At 33.0% G+C, this 14,646-nt stretch overlaps 3 protein-coding genes across 3 annotated transcripts; all 3 read left to right on the top strand.

The window, feature by feature from the left end:
• The first annotated feature begins 201 nt into the window (after positions 1-201).
• Positions 202-4,162, top strand: LOC120191855 (protein HLB1-like). The gene is made up of 14 exons (XM_039194744.1): positions 202-524; positions 933-1,046; positions 1,151-1,220; positions 1,388-1,501; positions 1,760-1,843; positions 2,138-2,188; positions 2,274-2,303; positions 2,437-2,499; positions 2,605-2,670; positions 2,841-2,969; positions 3,184-3,219; positions 3,330-3,449; positions 3,781-3,969; positions 4,052-4,162. Exons 1-14 carry the CDS (start codon positions 286-288, stop codon positions 4,160-4,162), a joined length of 1,416 nt encoding a protein of 471 aa, XP_039050675.1. The 5' UTR covers positions 202-285.
• A 1,963-nt stretch (positions 4,163-6,125) lies between these two features.
• Positions 6,126-8,412, top strand: LOC120191770. Its single transcript, XM_039194691.1, has 6 exons — positions 6,126-6,326; positions 6,422-6,628; positions 6,725-6,804; positions 7,711-7,786; positions 8,012-8,134; positions 8,219-8,412. The coding sequence occupies exons 1-6, from the start codon at positions 6,204-6,206 to the stop codon at positions 8,363-8,365; spliced, it is 756 nt and encodes a 251-aa protein (XP_039050622.1). The 5' UTR covers positions 6,126-6,203; the 3' UTR covers positions 8,366-8,412.
• A 1,749-nt stretch (positions 8,413-10,161) lies between these two features.
• Positions 10,162-12,851, top strand: LOC120192025 (ORM1-like protein 2). The gene is made up of 3 exons (XM_039194870.1): positions 10,162-10,458; positions 11,790-11,938; positions 12,599-12,851. Exons 1-3 carry the CDS (start codon positions 10,282-10,284, stop codon positions 12,735-12,737), a joined length of 465 nt encoding a protein of 154 aa, XP_039050801.1. The 5' UTR covers positions 10,162-10,281; the 3' UTR covers positions 12,738-12,851.
• The last annotated feature ends 1,795 nt before the right edge of the window (positions 12,852-14,646 follow it).

Raw genomic sequence — 14,646 nt, 5'->3', positions numbered from 1 at the left:
ACACTCATTAATAATCCAAATATTCACTTTTTTAATTTAATTTAATTTAATTTAATTATTAATTGTAGCTTGGCAAAATCGGTAAGAGTCTTGCATTAGTAATATAATTGTTTCATCTTCTTCATTCTTCAGTTTACCATTTCTTTTACACCTCCAGCTTACGTCTAACGCTGATGTAATTCTCTTTTCTTTATCTTTTTTTGCTTCACTGCATTGTTTCTTCACTCTCAATTGATCTTCTTCCATTCCGTTTTGGCATTGCACTCAAATCGCTCCTTCAGCGCAATGGCAGAAACGTCTCAGGTATCTGAATCCAAACCGGAACTGAAAAAAGGTACGGATCCGAAGACATTGACAGTCAGAGCGAGCTCGATCCGATTGAATGAGGCAGGCAAACCAGAATCTACCTCCTACATTGCTCGTCCGGAGGTGCTTAAAGAAGAAGGCAACCGAACTTCGACGATCAGACGGTTGAGTGATTTGAAAAGCGACGACGACGATAATGCAGCCTCTCCTCGTAATAGGTATTTTTCAATTGATCAAAATGTCACGCTCTAGTTTCTAATTTGATTTATCATTATTTTTTTGTAAAAATCTCTGCATCTTTGGAGTTGTCTCTTGATTCGTCTCCTTAATTTATGTATGCAAATTTATTAAAATTTCATCTGATCGTAATTATTTTATATCCTGATGACTAAAGAAGTTGAAGAATTTTGATTTTTGAATATCTTATTGGAAAGCCATTAGATTCAATAAAGTAGACGTGGATATTCTTGAATCTGAATTTTTATTTTATTCAAATTTTTTTGAGTTAATGATTACTATTGTATAATTTTTGAGATATTCTTACGTTAAGGTTATGATCTTGTTGTGTGATCGAGTTTGTGCTTGTAAATGATGTCATCTTCTAAACTGTTACTTATCTGTTTCAGTCAAGAAAGTACCCAGCCACAAAACAATGCTGTGCTTGAGTTGATCAATAGTGTCACCGGTGCTGATGAGGAGGGCCGGTCCCGTCAAAGGGTTCTTGTATATGCTGCCAGAAGGTCCGGTCTTTTCTTTTTTCCACACTATACTGTTTTATTGAATTTGATATCTTGCTGTTCCAGATTCCTGCTATTCCATAGTGATTTCCATTCACATTTTGTAGGTATGCTAATGCACTAGAGAGAAACCCAGAAGATTATGATGCTCTCTATAATTGGGCATTGGTTCTTCAGGTTTTTTTGTACTGTTTCATTTTGATAAGCATTGTTGAAAATTATGTACCATCCTCTACTATTCATATTTGGACATAACAGCCTGGATAACATTGTCAACTCAAGCATATTGTAATCTTTGCACAATGCATCAGATTGTATCTACACTGTTCTTATTTGTCTTGCAGGAAAGTGCAGACAATGTTAGTCCAGATTCTACTACACCTTCTAAAGATTCTTTGCTAGAGGAGGCCTGTAACAAGTATGAGGAGGCAACTCGTCTTTGCCCTACATTTCATGATGTATGTGTGCTTGTCCGTTTCCATGATTGTCCTGTTGCATACAGCAAATTTATGATTTTTTTTCCTAAAATATTGTTTCAATTAGAAAAGATGCCATCCCTGAGCAAAATGCACCAGTCAGATGAGAAATTGAATACCCTAAGAAATGAGTCTATCGTTGTATAAGTACATAACTACATATATATACACACAGAACTATGTAATTATATATTCCTTTCATGATATACATGGTTTTGATGTGATGTCATTTCTTGACAGGCTTTCTACAACTGGGCAATAGCAATATCTGATCGAGCAAAAATGCGTGGTCGGACCAAGCAGGCTGAAGAACTATGGCAGCAGGTTCTGACTATATAATTTTGGTATTTCAATTATAGAATTTTGCACGAGAAACACTAGTATTTCATGTTTTTTTTTATAATCCATTTGAATGAAGACAAAGAACCAAGGAAATGGTTTCTTGACTTTGGATTTTTGGTATATATGCATTCTAGAATTTAGTACAGAAACACATTATCCTTGACGTAGTACTGTGTAGAAATCCTTGGCTTTTTGTAATAAATGCCTTGTTGTAGTGAAAAGAAACCTTGATGCAGGGTTATAAAGCAAGCCTATCTTATTGTTATGGTTTTGCAGGCAACAAAAAACTATGAAAAAGCTGTCAAACTCAACTGGAACAGCCCCCAGGTATATTTGAAGTAATTGTTGGTTAGAATGACACCATCATTCATTTTTCTGTTGGTAATTCTTAGGATTCTTAATTCTATTTCAGGCGCTAAACAATTGGGGACTTGCTCTTCAGGTAAACCATGTTTTAGTGATGTTGATATTTTTAATCTGCTTTATTTATCTTCATTTCATACAAATGAAATTCTGAGCCTAATTCTTTGGAGTTCTGCAATGTTTTTCTTTTCATTCTTTTTTGTATATTTTAGGAACTCAGTACCATTGTTCCCGCACGAGAGAAGCAAAAAATTGTGAGGGCTGCAATTAGTAAGGTACGAGTCATTTGGAGAAATAAAAGTGCATGGATGTCTATAGGAACAAGCAGCAAATCAAAGTTGCAAATGCTATTCTTACAATACCCTTTACTTCTAATGCAGTTTCGCGCTGCAATACAGCTGCAATTCGATTTCCATCGAGCTATATACAACCTTGGAACTGTTTTGGTAAGTTTGTCAGTTTTTTACTAGTTCCTGTACTGGATACCATGATCCTATTTTACCTATGATCCATTTCTTTGTGAATTAATAAGACTAAATAATGACTTCATCATCTCAACATTTCATTCAAGTGAACCATATATCATAACTTGAAATATTTATGTTTTTAATTGCAGTATGGACTAGCTGAGGATACCACCGGAACTGGAGGCTCAACAAATCCAAAAGAGGTTTCCTCAAATGAACTGTATAGCCAATCTGCTATCTATATAACAGCTGCTCATGCGTTGAAACAGAATTACTCAGTAAGACATCTATGTATATTTGTGCCACAGAGGTTTACTGCATAAAGCTTATTGGCTATATAGGTGGCATAATAATTGGCTAATGGATTTTGCAGCATAAATTTACAAGAAAGTTAATGATATACTTCATTTTCGCCTTGCTTTAAAGATTCAGAATTATGCTATTTGACTTCTCGTTTTTGTCTATACGTTCTTGACGTTTTAAAGTATGCAGGTTTACAGCAGTGCCTTGAAACTTGTTCGTTCAATGGTCAGTATTCAGTCTTTGAACTATATTTTTTAGGCTTATTCACACATGAATAAATTAGCTGGGAAAATTATTTTCTATTATATTTCTGACAGAAAAAAAATCTTGGACAGCTACCGTTGCCCCATCTTAAAGATGGGTATCTGACTGCACCACCAATTGGAAACACAACTGCACCTCACTGTGATTGGAAGAGAACAGAGTTCTTTCTGGATCACGAAGCACTTCAACAGGTAAAAAAACTATTGATTATTTCATATTCAATGGTAAATAAATATCAAGTTTAATTTCATTTTTGCCGGAGAATGGGAATTGATTTCTCCAAGCAAAATTCATTACTTAATATCCGAACTTCTGTTATTGTAAGTTCCTTGGAGTCTGTAGATGTTGGAACGAATCATATAGTATGAGCAAATATATATATTTGTTACAAGCCACTATCATAATAAGTTCCAGGATGTTATTTAAGTAAGGCAAATTTAATGTAAACTGCTACACGGAGTCGGTTTACGACGATTGATTGGTGACGGTTTATCATTCCGACTTCCATTTCCAAATGAGCAGGCCACCAAAGTGGAGGAGAAACAAGTTTCCCGAAGCCTCTCCGGAAGAATTGCAGAAGTAGTAAATGAAGAGAAAACGAGTATCAGAATTGAGATTCCAGATATTGTGTCTGTATCAGCATGTGCTGATCTGACTCTACCACCAGGAGCAGGCCTCTGCATTGATACTACTATGGGTCCAGTTTTCCTGGTAAGAGTGTCATGCTCTATATTTTCATTGTAAGAAGTTATTTTCATTCACCTGGTATTATCTGCTCTTCCCTTTTCTTCAGGTTGCCGACTCGTGGGAATCTCTAGGGGGGTGGCTTGATGCCATACGCTTAGTTTACACAATTTATGCACGAGGTAAGACCGATGTTCTTGCCGGAATCATTTCATGTTAATTATAGCAGTGAGTTTATGTTTTGTCGAGGTCGTTTACATCTGTTTTCGATTTTAATTCTGTGTCATCAGAAATTTTGGAATAATTTAAGGTTGAGCAAACTTTCTTTTGTCAAATAATGATGACATATTTCTTTCTTTCCCATTTGGTATTTCTATTCCAACAGTTTAATTTCTTTCTTTCAAATGCTTCAATAATTCGGTTTAATTCTGTGTCATCAGAAATTTGTGTTTGTGTTCGTTTGTTAAGAATGTAGTTTGTTCGTGTTCTTTCATGTAAAAGATAAACGAACACAAACAAACATAAATTTAAATGATTTAGAGTTTTTTTTTCAATCTACCATGAAATGAAATGGATAGCGAGTTTCTGGATGACAAATATAAACGAATGGATTACCGAACATTTACGAACATAAATGAACGAACGAGCCATTTGTTCGTATTCATTCGTTTGATTAAACGAACAGAAAATTTTATTCATGTTCATTTGTTTAATAAATAAACATCAATGAACTTTCTGCCCGAACGATTCGCTAAACATTCTAATTAATCCTAGGCAGGATCATATTCGAATTTGGATATGATCAAATGAGTGGCCGTATAATTATATTAAAAAATATAATTTACAAATAGATTTTATACATAATAAATAAAATAAAATTTAGGATAAAGTATATAAATAGTCCCTAAACTTTTACGGTGCTTGCATTTTGGTCGCTTTACTTTTATAACTTGCAATACAATCATCAAACTTTTAGTTCATTTTCAGTAAGGTCCCTACCGTTACCTCCCGTTAGTTTTTGTTGACGTGGTACCTAACCCCCGTTAACCCCCTCTTTTTCTCCTCCTTAACCAACGGCGGACGGAGGAGGGACAATGACGAGGGGGAGAAACTGACCGGGTTTTGGTCGAAACGGTGTGAGGACTCCAACGATGGTGGCGATGTGGTGAATGGACAACCCAATCAGCCAAAAATCAATGAAAACAAAAAAGGGCGTTGGGGTTTTTCGACTAGATTCGAGACCCTATCCACGGCGAACGGAGGTGAGTCTCAGCGAGTGGCTAGGGGGGTTTGGTTGGAATGAGACGGCGCTCCTACTGGTACTAACGGTGAAGGTCACCAGCGATTGACAACGGAGATCGAGAATGGATGTTCAAACGGTTTTCTTGCGATTTGGGACAAACGATGGACAATGAGTATGAATCGAGGGTCAAGGTGTGGTAGGGAGGCGACGTCGGTGATGGTGATGTGAGCCACCGTTGACCGGAGGTGTGAGAGAAGAAGAAGAAGAAGAAGAAGAAGGGGGTTAACGGGGGTTGACGAGATTAGGTGCCACGTTAGCAAATGTAACGGTAGGGATCTTACTGAAAAGGAACTCAAAGTTCGATAATTGTATTGCAAGTTTCAAAAGTTGGGTGATCAAAATGTAAGCACCCTAAAAATTTGGAAACTATTTATATACTTTACCCTAAAATTTATTCAAATCAAAATTAAACTTAAAAATTTATATTTTTTTTAGCAATAGGTATGATAACATTAAAAGATATCATACACAAGAAAGTTACAAGGTATTTTTAAAAATTTCTCTAAATTTAGTCGAAGGAAAATAGTACATATGGTACCTCAAAGAAAACAAGTTCAAACATATCAAAGCAAGAATACATTAAAACTAATAAAGTTAAAAAATTTATTATTAAATGATTAAAAACAATTCGAATATATATTACTTTATAACTATCTTAAAAGTAATGAAAACATTTATTCTTGGAAAACATTTTGCTACTGCACGTAAATTTTACAAGCAAGCAACAAACAATTACGGAATACATTGGGTTTGGGTAAGCCCACGGCAAGCAGAAATCAAGTAAACAACAACACGCAGGCCTTATCTCCATCGTTGTCATCTTCCATGATTTTGTCACCCTTCCCAATAATGTCAGACCCTCGAGAATTTTTCAAGTTTTAACCTTTCTTGTTCCTTTCAACACCCGGCCTCACTCCTCACTCCACCACCTCATGTCGCCGTCAGCAACCACCGAACCATGATCAGCCTCTACCTCACCCAACCCACTTCGTGTTCTTCATTTTCTTTCAAGCCTCCTCTCCCACCCTCTTCGATTTCAAAGCTTAAACCCTTTCATCACCTTCCAAAAACCCAGAAAAAGGTGATAATTTTTACTTGATTTTTCTTTTCTTTTCTTTTATTGGGGTTTCTATTTTTTTAATAAATGTTTTGGTTGCTGGGTGTGGACTGTTACAGAAGAAGATTAAGAGAGGAATATGCAGGGCGGAGTTTTCGCCTGACGCACCCCTCGCTGCCGCAATCGGCGCGTGTATGCTGAGTTCCCTGCTTCTTCCGGTCGCCGATACTAGGGATGAAGATGGTGGTGATTCGGCTATCAACGCGGGGGACACGAGGTTTGCGGTTATGGGGATTATCAGCCTTATCCCTTACTTCAACTGGCTGGTCAGAAACTGGAATTTTCATTTTCTTTTGAAAAAAAGGGGCCATGGGCACTCTGGAGCTTCCTTGTTAAATTTCTAATTAATTTTTTTTATATAGAGCTGGGTTTTTGCTTGGCTTGATACGGGGAAGCGTCGATACGCCGTGTATTCAATTGTATACTTAGCTCCTTATCTCAGGTATCATTTTTATCCCACTGCCACTCATCTCATTGCTATGAATATTTAATGTTCTATCTTTGAAATGCTCTTATCTTGCTTTAGTTTGGAAGCTTGAAGGATTTCAAAACTTGGGTCTAATGGAGACAATGCAAATTTCATTGTCTTCCAAGTATAAGGCAAATTTAAATAGTTTTTAATATCTCTGTTAGGAACCATTTGTGTGTGTGTGTGTGTGTGGGATGGTTGATAGTGGAAATGCTAGGATTGTATTTGTATGACTGTTTTAATATTAGATATAAGCTGCCTATGGTCATAGGTAAAGAGGAAGGAGGCAGGAAGCTCCAATCTTCTTCATATCTTTTGCTCATCCTATGGCATGAATCATCGAAAATGCACCAAGTAACAGTAGTGCTTTGAAAATTTTGTGATTTGCTAAGTGAAAGACCTAACTGAATAGTTTAGAGATGCCGCAAGCCATTGACTGCAAGTTGAATAAGCATTTGTTTTTTCTTTTGAAGTTTCAAAACTTAAATACAGCTATGTAGTATCAACTTCTTTTTGTCTTTTAATCATAAGTTTATAACCTTTTTCAAGCTTCAATTAAGTAAATTTTGTGTGTTTATTTAAACATTGTGTTCCTTAACTAATGTGTTTATTTCGGTAAGTTTAGTTTCTTTAAGAACTCATTTCTCTGATATTCCTGATACATCTGTGTCTTGATTATAATGTAATTTGTCTCTTTGCACCATTTCTCCATCTCAACTGGTTATGCTTCTAACTCCTAAAGCTGTATTTCTGGGCAATTGCATAAAATCAAGACCTTGGGTACTTTTGTGCTTTACTTGCTTCGATGGACTAATTGTTCCGTTTTCTAATTTGACAGGTTGTGCTGATTTAATCTTTGCATTTTTCCTGTCTTAACAGGTCAAGTTTATCACTTTCCCCAGAAGATAGCTGGCTTCCTATTGCTAGCATAATATTTTGCATTGTCCATGTCCAGGTACAAAATCTATCAAGATCATCACATAGTTATATCAGTGAAGATGCCATGATACCTCATATATTCGCATTGATGCTTTGACCAACGATGTTCTTTATTCATCCAAGATTTATGGACATTTGAATAATATGGAGCCTCTGAAAATCACTGTTCTAGTTTCTAGCATAAGATGCAACTTTTGAGTATAAACATACAGCATTTTAACTGCCACGCTTGTCGACGCAGCTGGAAGCAAGTATAAAAAATGGTGATATTCAAGGATTTCAAATATTTAACGAGGCAGCTAAGCATCTTTCATCAAGGAGTAGAGTGGAAGATTCACATTTCGATGGACATCAAGAACCGGAGGTATCAGGGTGTTGAAAGTTGAAACCCTTGAGAATGTTTAATGTCCTGTTCGAATATGATAGTAACTTTGTTTTTCTATTTCAGATGAGAAAAAGAGAAGATAGAAATTTGCCTGATGCTGAAGAAGAATCAAGAAATGAGATCCGGAAGTGGGGAATCCATAGGAATTCTGATGAACACCATGAAAAGTTGAATGGAGATTGGGATGATTATGATGGAAGTGAACACTAGAAAATGACCCCATAAATCAGCCTCATCCTCTAGTGCTTTTGCTGTTGATTGGAATCTTTGTTGTAAACTCATGTCGAACATGATCGATCAGCCCATATTACAGGTATCGATCCGGCTCGAGGATAGTTCTATTTGTTTTACTCTCGTATAATGAGCAATCAATCGGTTTGGATTATGAAAATCTATGTTTAAGTTGCACATTGCCGAAGAATAGAAGCCAAGTAAACAACATATGAAAATTATAAACTGGGTTCTATTTTGTGTCTTAACACATGTTCTCCCTATTTTTTTTATTGTTTATTTCTTTGCTAGTTTTAATGCAACTAGGCCCATAAATTCCAAAACTTGAAATGTAGATTCAACCTGAAATTGTTGATTTTGTAGAAACCAAAATATGTTAAAATGACAACTTTTCAACTCTTTTTTTCTTACTAAACAATCACATGAATTTAAATAGTAATCCGTTATTTGAATAACGATTATTATATAGTGTATAAAGCATTATTTGAAATTGTTATTGCATGATCATGATATATGTAATAACTATAACTGTAATAGTACTCATTATGTACACAATCACGATAAAGGCAACTCAATCGAAAATGCAATTACAGCCTCAATTTAAATCTCCATTGGATTCACCAACTATTATTAACTTGCAAAATTTATTTAATATAAAATAATTAAAATACAATTAGGTAAAATATATTTCAAATTAATTAATTATGTGTTCGATAATAAATATGTTATTTGTTTTAAATGCAAATATATTATTAAATTAAAATATTATTACTGTAAATAAATCATTTTATCATTGAAACCTAAAATAGTCTGTTATGACTGATATAATAATTTTTTTAATTCTTAAATTTATATATTCTATCAATTTAATAATTTAAATTTTTATATTTAAAAATTTTATCTATTTAATATTGTTATACTTTTAAACTAAACAAGTTCATTTGACTAAAGCAATAGTTGAATAACTATATCTCTATATAAAGAAACAACATGTTACTGTTAAGAAAAATAATATAATGTTTCGAAATAAAAACAAAGACTAAAATAGTAAAAATAATAAAAATTAAATTTATTAATTATTTTGAATTAAACTTAAATAAATATTATTATTATTATATTATATCATGTTATATTATTATTATTAAATATAATATTTAAAGATTAATAATACATTTATAATAATAATATTTTATTAAATAATATATTTATTTATTTTTTTAAAATAAAACAACTCATGTTTATCAAATGTATATATTTTATACGTGGAACCTTCATTTCCTATAAAATTAGCTTACCCTATCCCCATATGTAATGGGGTAAGAGAAGGTAGGGTAGTAGGCTGCCCCCAACGCTAGGTTGAGAACAACTTCCGTGGAAGACCTCCGACAATTATGAATTGCCCCCTATGAGACTCGATCCCACGACCACAAGGTTAAGAACCTTAATTTCTTATCATAAAACTTATTCATTTTTATAAAAAGAAAATGGTTAAACAATAAGTTTGGTATCTTAACAATAACTTTTTATGTTTTAGTCATCTAACGGTGATGTTAATGTGTCACTATAAGATAATACTATTTCACTATTGAAAAAATAAAAAATATTACATCAATAGTTTTGTTAAATTTTAGCGATATGTAATTAAAATAAAATCAAAATGTAATGTTAAGATAGATTTTAAAAAAAATAATTCAGTGACCAAATGTGTAGTTTACCCAAGAAAAAAAGAATGTTTAAAAATCACCGTAGAAGAAGCGAGGTTTGAACAAGTAAAACCCAAAGTCCAGCACCATACATCATCGTTGAATCAACATCCGTCTGTTTAAGCTTTGAGACAAGAAACCTGTTTTGTAATAATACGAGGAAAGAAGAAGGGGTCGAGAGAAAAGCAAAAGATGTACGTGAGAGCTGAGCCTACGACAGATCTAAACAAGAACACCGAGTGGTTCACTTATCCAGGAGTTTGGTCCACTTATATATTGATCGTCTTCTTTTCATGGCTCATCGTTCTCTCTCTCTTGGGTACTTCTCCTGGAACCGCTTGGACCATTGTGCATCTCTCCCATTTCTTTGTAAGCCCTTTTCTTTTGATTTCGATTCTTAAAAGTTGGGTTTCTTTTTTCGTGTTTGATTGATTTTCGTATCTGGATTTGATCTGCTTTATTTATTGATGTTTCCTTAATGGGGTTTTGGAATGAAATAAGGGTTTGGTTGTTGCTTCCAACTTTATCAAGCAAATACGACGATAATTTTCCTGCGTTTGTTTAAAATTTTAGGTTTTTTTTTTTTTGTGAACTCAGTTTAAGAGATTTAGCATAGAGTTTGAATTTCCAATTTGTGCTTGCTTTTTCTTGGTGGGAAGTCTCTGTCTGTGATCAGAACTCTATGTTGATTGTTGATAGGATCAATTCATTCTGTTTCGTGTTTGTAAGTTGATTATTGAATTAGGTATGATGGTCATCTATTTGTTGGCCTTCAGCATTGTGATCCTATATCTTCGAGCCTGCTCGAGGCTTAATTAGTGAGGGGAAACTTCTCTAACACTTGGATATGCGAGTTGGACTTGTATTTTCCAATCTGTAGACGGCGATAGATAAGTACGGGTAAAAATATGTGATGAGATAATTGTTTAGTCTTCTTGGTATTATTTGGGTTCAGCATGCTGCATCATGTTATTTATGAGTAAGTTAATAAGTTGGGAGTGCTAAGGTTACATATTTCAAAGTCAGTGTACTTTTCCCCTTTGAGATTTTGATTAGATTACATCTTTGTCATCACTAGATGTTCTTATTTTTCATGATTTAGTGTCATATTTTCTAGTTTTCTTGATGTCTTGATATGTGTTGATGAATGAAAATCTGAATTTTTAAGTCGCGAGGGTATACACCTACGAATACCAACATTTGCTGATGTTTTGTCGTGATCCGGATTGGCTCTCTTTCCTGCCTCCTTGAAGAGTGAAAGAAGGCACTGATTTCACCTGTACAGTTGAAAAAATTGACAAACTTGAACTATATACTCTTCCTTTTTCCCAGTTAGGCAATTCGAGTTCGATTTGAAACTAAATGTGCAATAGAAGCAAAAAGGGCTTGTCGAAACACTATGCTTAGCCCCTAGTTGTCATAATCCTTACTGGTCAGTCGTAAGTCCTTTAAATTTCTGCTCCTAGATGTCTAAATAATGATATGCTGTTTATAAATGTGAAGTGAGCTTTTTGGGGGGATTAATATATTATAATATCTAGTTAGAGATTTGCTAATTAATTTAATGCCTCAAGAAAAGAAATTATCGTCTTGACCTCCTCACTATAACAATTGTAAATGCTATATAGTATCGGAATTTTATCGACTTTGCAGTCTATGTTTCTTAATGATTGTGTTATGCATGGATTATCTTACGTTAGGTCACGTATCACTTCTTTCACTGGAAAAAGGGAACACCGTTCGCCGATGACCAAGGGATCTACAATGGTTTGACTTGGTGGGAGCAAATAGACAATGGCAATCAACTCACTCGCAACAGGAAGTTCTTGACTGTTGTACCTCTTGTGCTGTAAGTACTCGCTTTACTCGGTATACTAATATTCTTAAATAAGGGTGTGCATATATTGATCCATGATCTCTATCATATAACATCATAAACGATTGATTTGTTCCTGCAACGCTTCTCAAAGATCAAAAATAGGAACCACGAGCAAGATCAACCGGTTCACCATGGCTGTAATATTTCAAAAGTAAAGAATAAATAACGAATTTACAAGAGTAATTCTTCCGAAAGATTAGAAAAACAGAATGACATACATATTAAGAAAGATATCCATATATAGATGACAACTTCCGTATGGATTTAAATATCTTATGAAATTAACAATACAACAATTAAATCCGGTGTGAATTGATTAGGGACTTAATTATGTGCTTTTAAATAGATATTAGGGTTTATCTATTAGTATACAAAGTTACCAATAAGTGCCAAAAAGGATACTATATGACATTATGTAATTTAATTCTGTTTAAGTAAAGAGTGCTATATGACATTTCACATTTCGTCTAAATATGCACACCCTTAGTTAGATGCCATCTCCACACCATGAATGTCTCTTGGTCGACTCACTCTGCATGATGCGATGCAGCACATAATACCCGAACATCGATGTTTTCCTCTATCACGGTTAATGTCACCCTGCCTCTTACTTTGCGTTCCATTTGTCAGGTATCTTATCGCCTTGCACACAACGGATTATCAATTACCGGTTCTTTTCTTAAACACAGTGGCCGTTCTTGTGCTGGTGATCGCGAAGTTCCCCAACATGCATAAAGTCCGAATATTTGGAATCAATGCTGATCATTGAACTGTGAAGGAATTCATGTCTGATTTCTAGTACTAGGTTTTCAATATCTTGTTTTTCTGTAATGAACTCGATACATATACCTCCCTTAATTCCAGGGGAAAGTACATCCATATATACTACTCTCTTTGCAGGATGTCTGTTAAATCGGAGTTCAACCCAACCTTTAAAAGATAAACGAAGGCTTATACTATTTTATTTTTCTTAATGTCAAAATTAGTCCCAAAAGTTTGTTAAATTGATCGCTTTGGCCTTTATTCCCTTTTTAGAACATTTTGACCTCCAACCTTTTATTTTAAGGTAAAAATTCTTCTAACATTTGGTCAAATAATCATTTTGTCCTTATTCTTTTCTCTAGAGCATTTTGACCCTCAAAGTTTCATTTTAAAATAAAAAGTGTCCGTATTTTAGAACGATAACCATATGTTAACTAATGATTTTCATGTACAGAGAATCTTTTTATCCAAAAAAAACATTGAGAGTTAAACTATTCTAAAAGAAAAATATACACTAAAATGATCGTTGTAGTAAGGGGTTAATTTTAATACTATGTATTTTATTTTTGAAAAGATTTACTGTTACAGAACTTTATAATTTAAACATTAAAATGTCTGATTGTTTTGATACTTGTTTTCGTAAAATTTATTAACAACAAAAATAGAAAATGTTGTTTGACCGTAAAACTAGAAAATACCTTTTAGAAAATAAAAACAAAAATAAGTGGAAAGCTAAAAATATAAAGAATATGTTTTTAATATTTTCATTAAAATTAATTTAGTAACTTAAAGAATAAAAAATAATTTTTATTAAAATTTCTTTAGAAAATTAAAGAATAAAAAATACGAGATTTAAATTTTTAATTCAATTTATATGGATTTAAATTGTTTTTACGTTTTTTAATTTAGTGGCAATTTGTTTATTATTGTAATAATAGTTTTCTAATAAATATATTTTAATGTTAATGGTTATTTATTCATTTCTATCTTGTGAAAGTACATATTGAACATAATTTTATTATTTTTATCTTTGAAAATAATTTTTTATTAATCAAAATATTTTTTAATTTATGTAAAATTATTTATTTTTAAAATTGTACACGTCTTATTTTTTCAATATTTATTTTGTTAATACATGATCTTCATTATCAATAATCTATCGTCGATATAATCTTTATATCAAGTTAACTATCGATATTTTTAAAAAAATGAAATATATTATTTTTATATCTATATTAATATATATTGAGATAATAATTAAATAATTATTACAATTTTATAAAAATAAGAAATAAACCTTTAACATTTTATTCCATGACATTAAAATTATATTTTAGCATTTACTTTTCTTTAATTATACCTTTTAAGTTTATAATTTTTTTGTTGTTTAACAAGGACACTTATTTAAATAACAAATACTAGTACGAACCAAGCGGTCTCGGTAGTAAAGGAATTGTTGTTATTCTTGGAGGTCCCAAGTTCCAACACTAGGAATGTCAAGGATGTGAATATTCGATGTCAAATGGTTGAAAATTATCTTTGAACAGATATTACTTTGTACTTATCTCATATTAACAAACGAAGCAAATAGTAATCATAACATATAATTAATAAAAGAATAATAAAAGGAATAAGAATAAAGATGGAAATAAATTTAAATTAACTTATGGATGACAATAGATATCTATATAACCTTTTCTCGAGTAGACAATCTTCATTATCTAGCCATACATCTCTCCAAAAGTCAGTGGATTATCCATCATAAATATTTTAAATAATCTTTTCCTTTTTTTTTAAATCTCATCCCACAGTTGCTCAAATCCCTTCATGATCAGAACAATTATCCTTGTACAAGATGGTATTTTGTACATTACACCATTCTTATTTTTCCTTCAATACTCCCATCTAAAATCTAT

Source organism: Hibiscus syriacus, unplaced genomic scaffold, assembly GCF_006381635.1.
Source record: "Hibiscus syriacus cultivar Baekdansim isolate YM2019G1 unplaced genomic scaffold, ASM638163v2 tig00116971_pilon, whole genome shotgun sequence".
In the NCBI taxonomy this organism is placed as follows: Eukaryota; Viridiplantae; Streptophyta; class Magnoliopsida; order Malvales; family Malvaceae; genus Hibiscus; species Hibiscus syriacus.
Note: the sequence above shows the minus strand (reverse complement) of the source record. Positions and strands in the feature narration are given on the sequence as shown.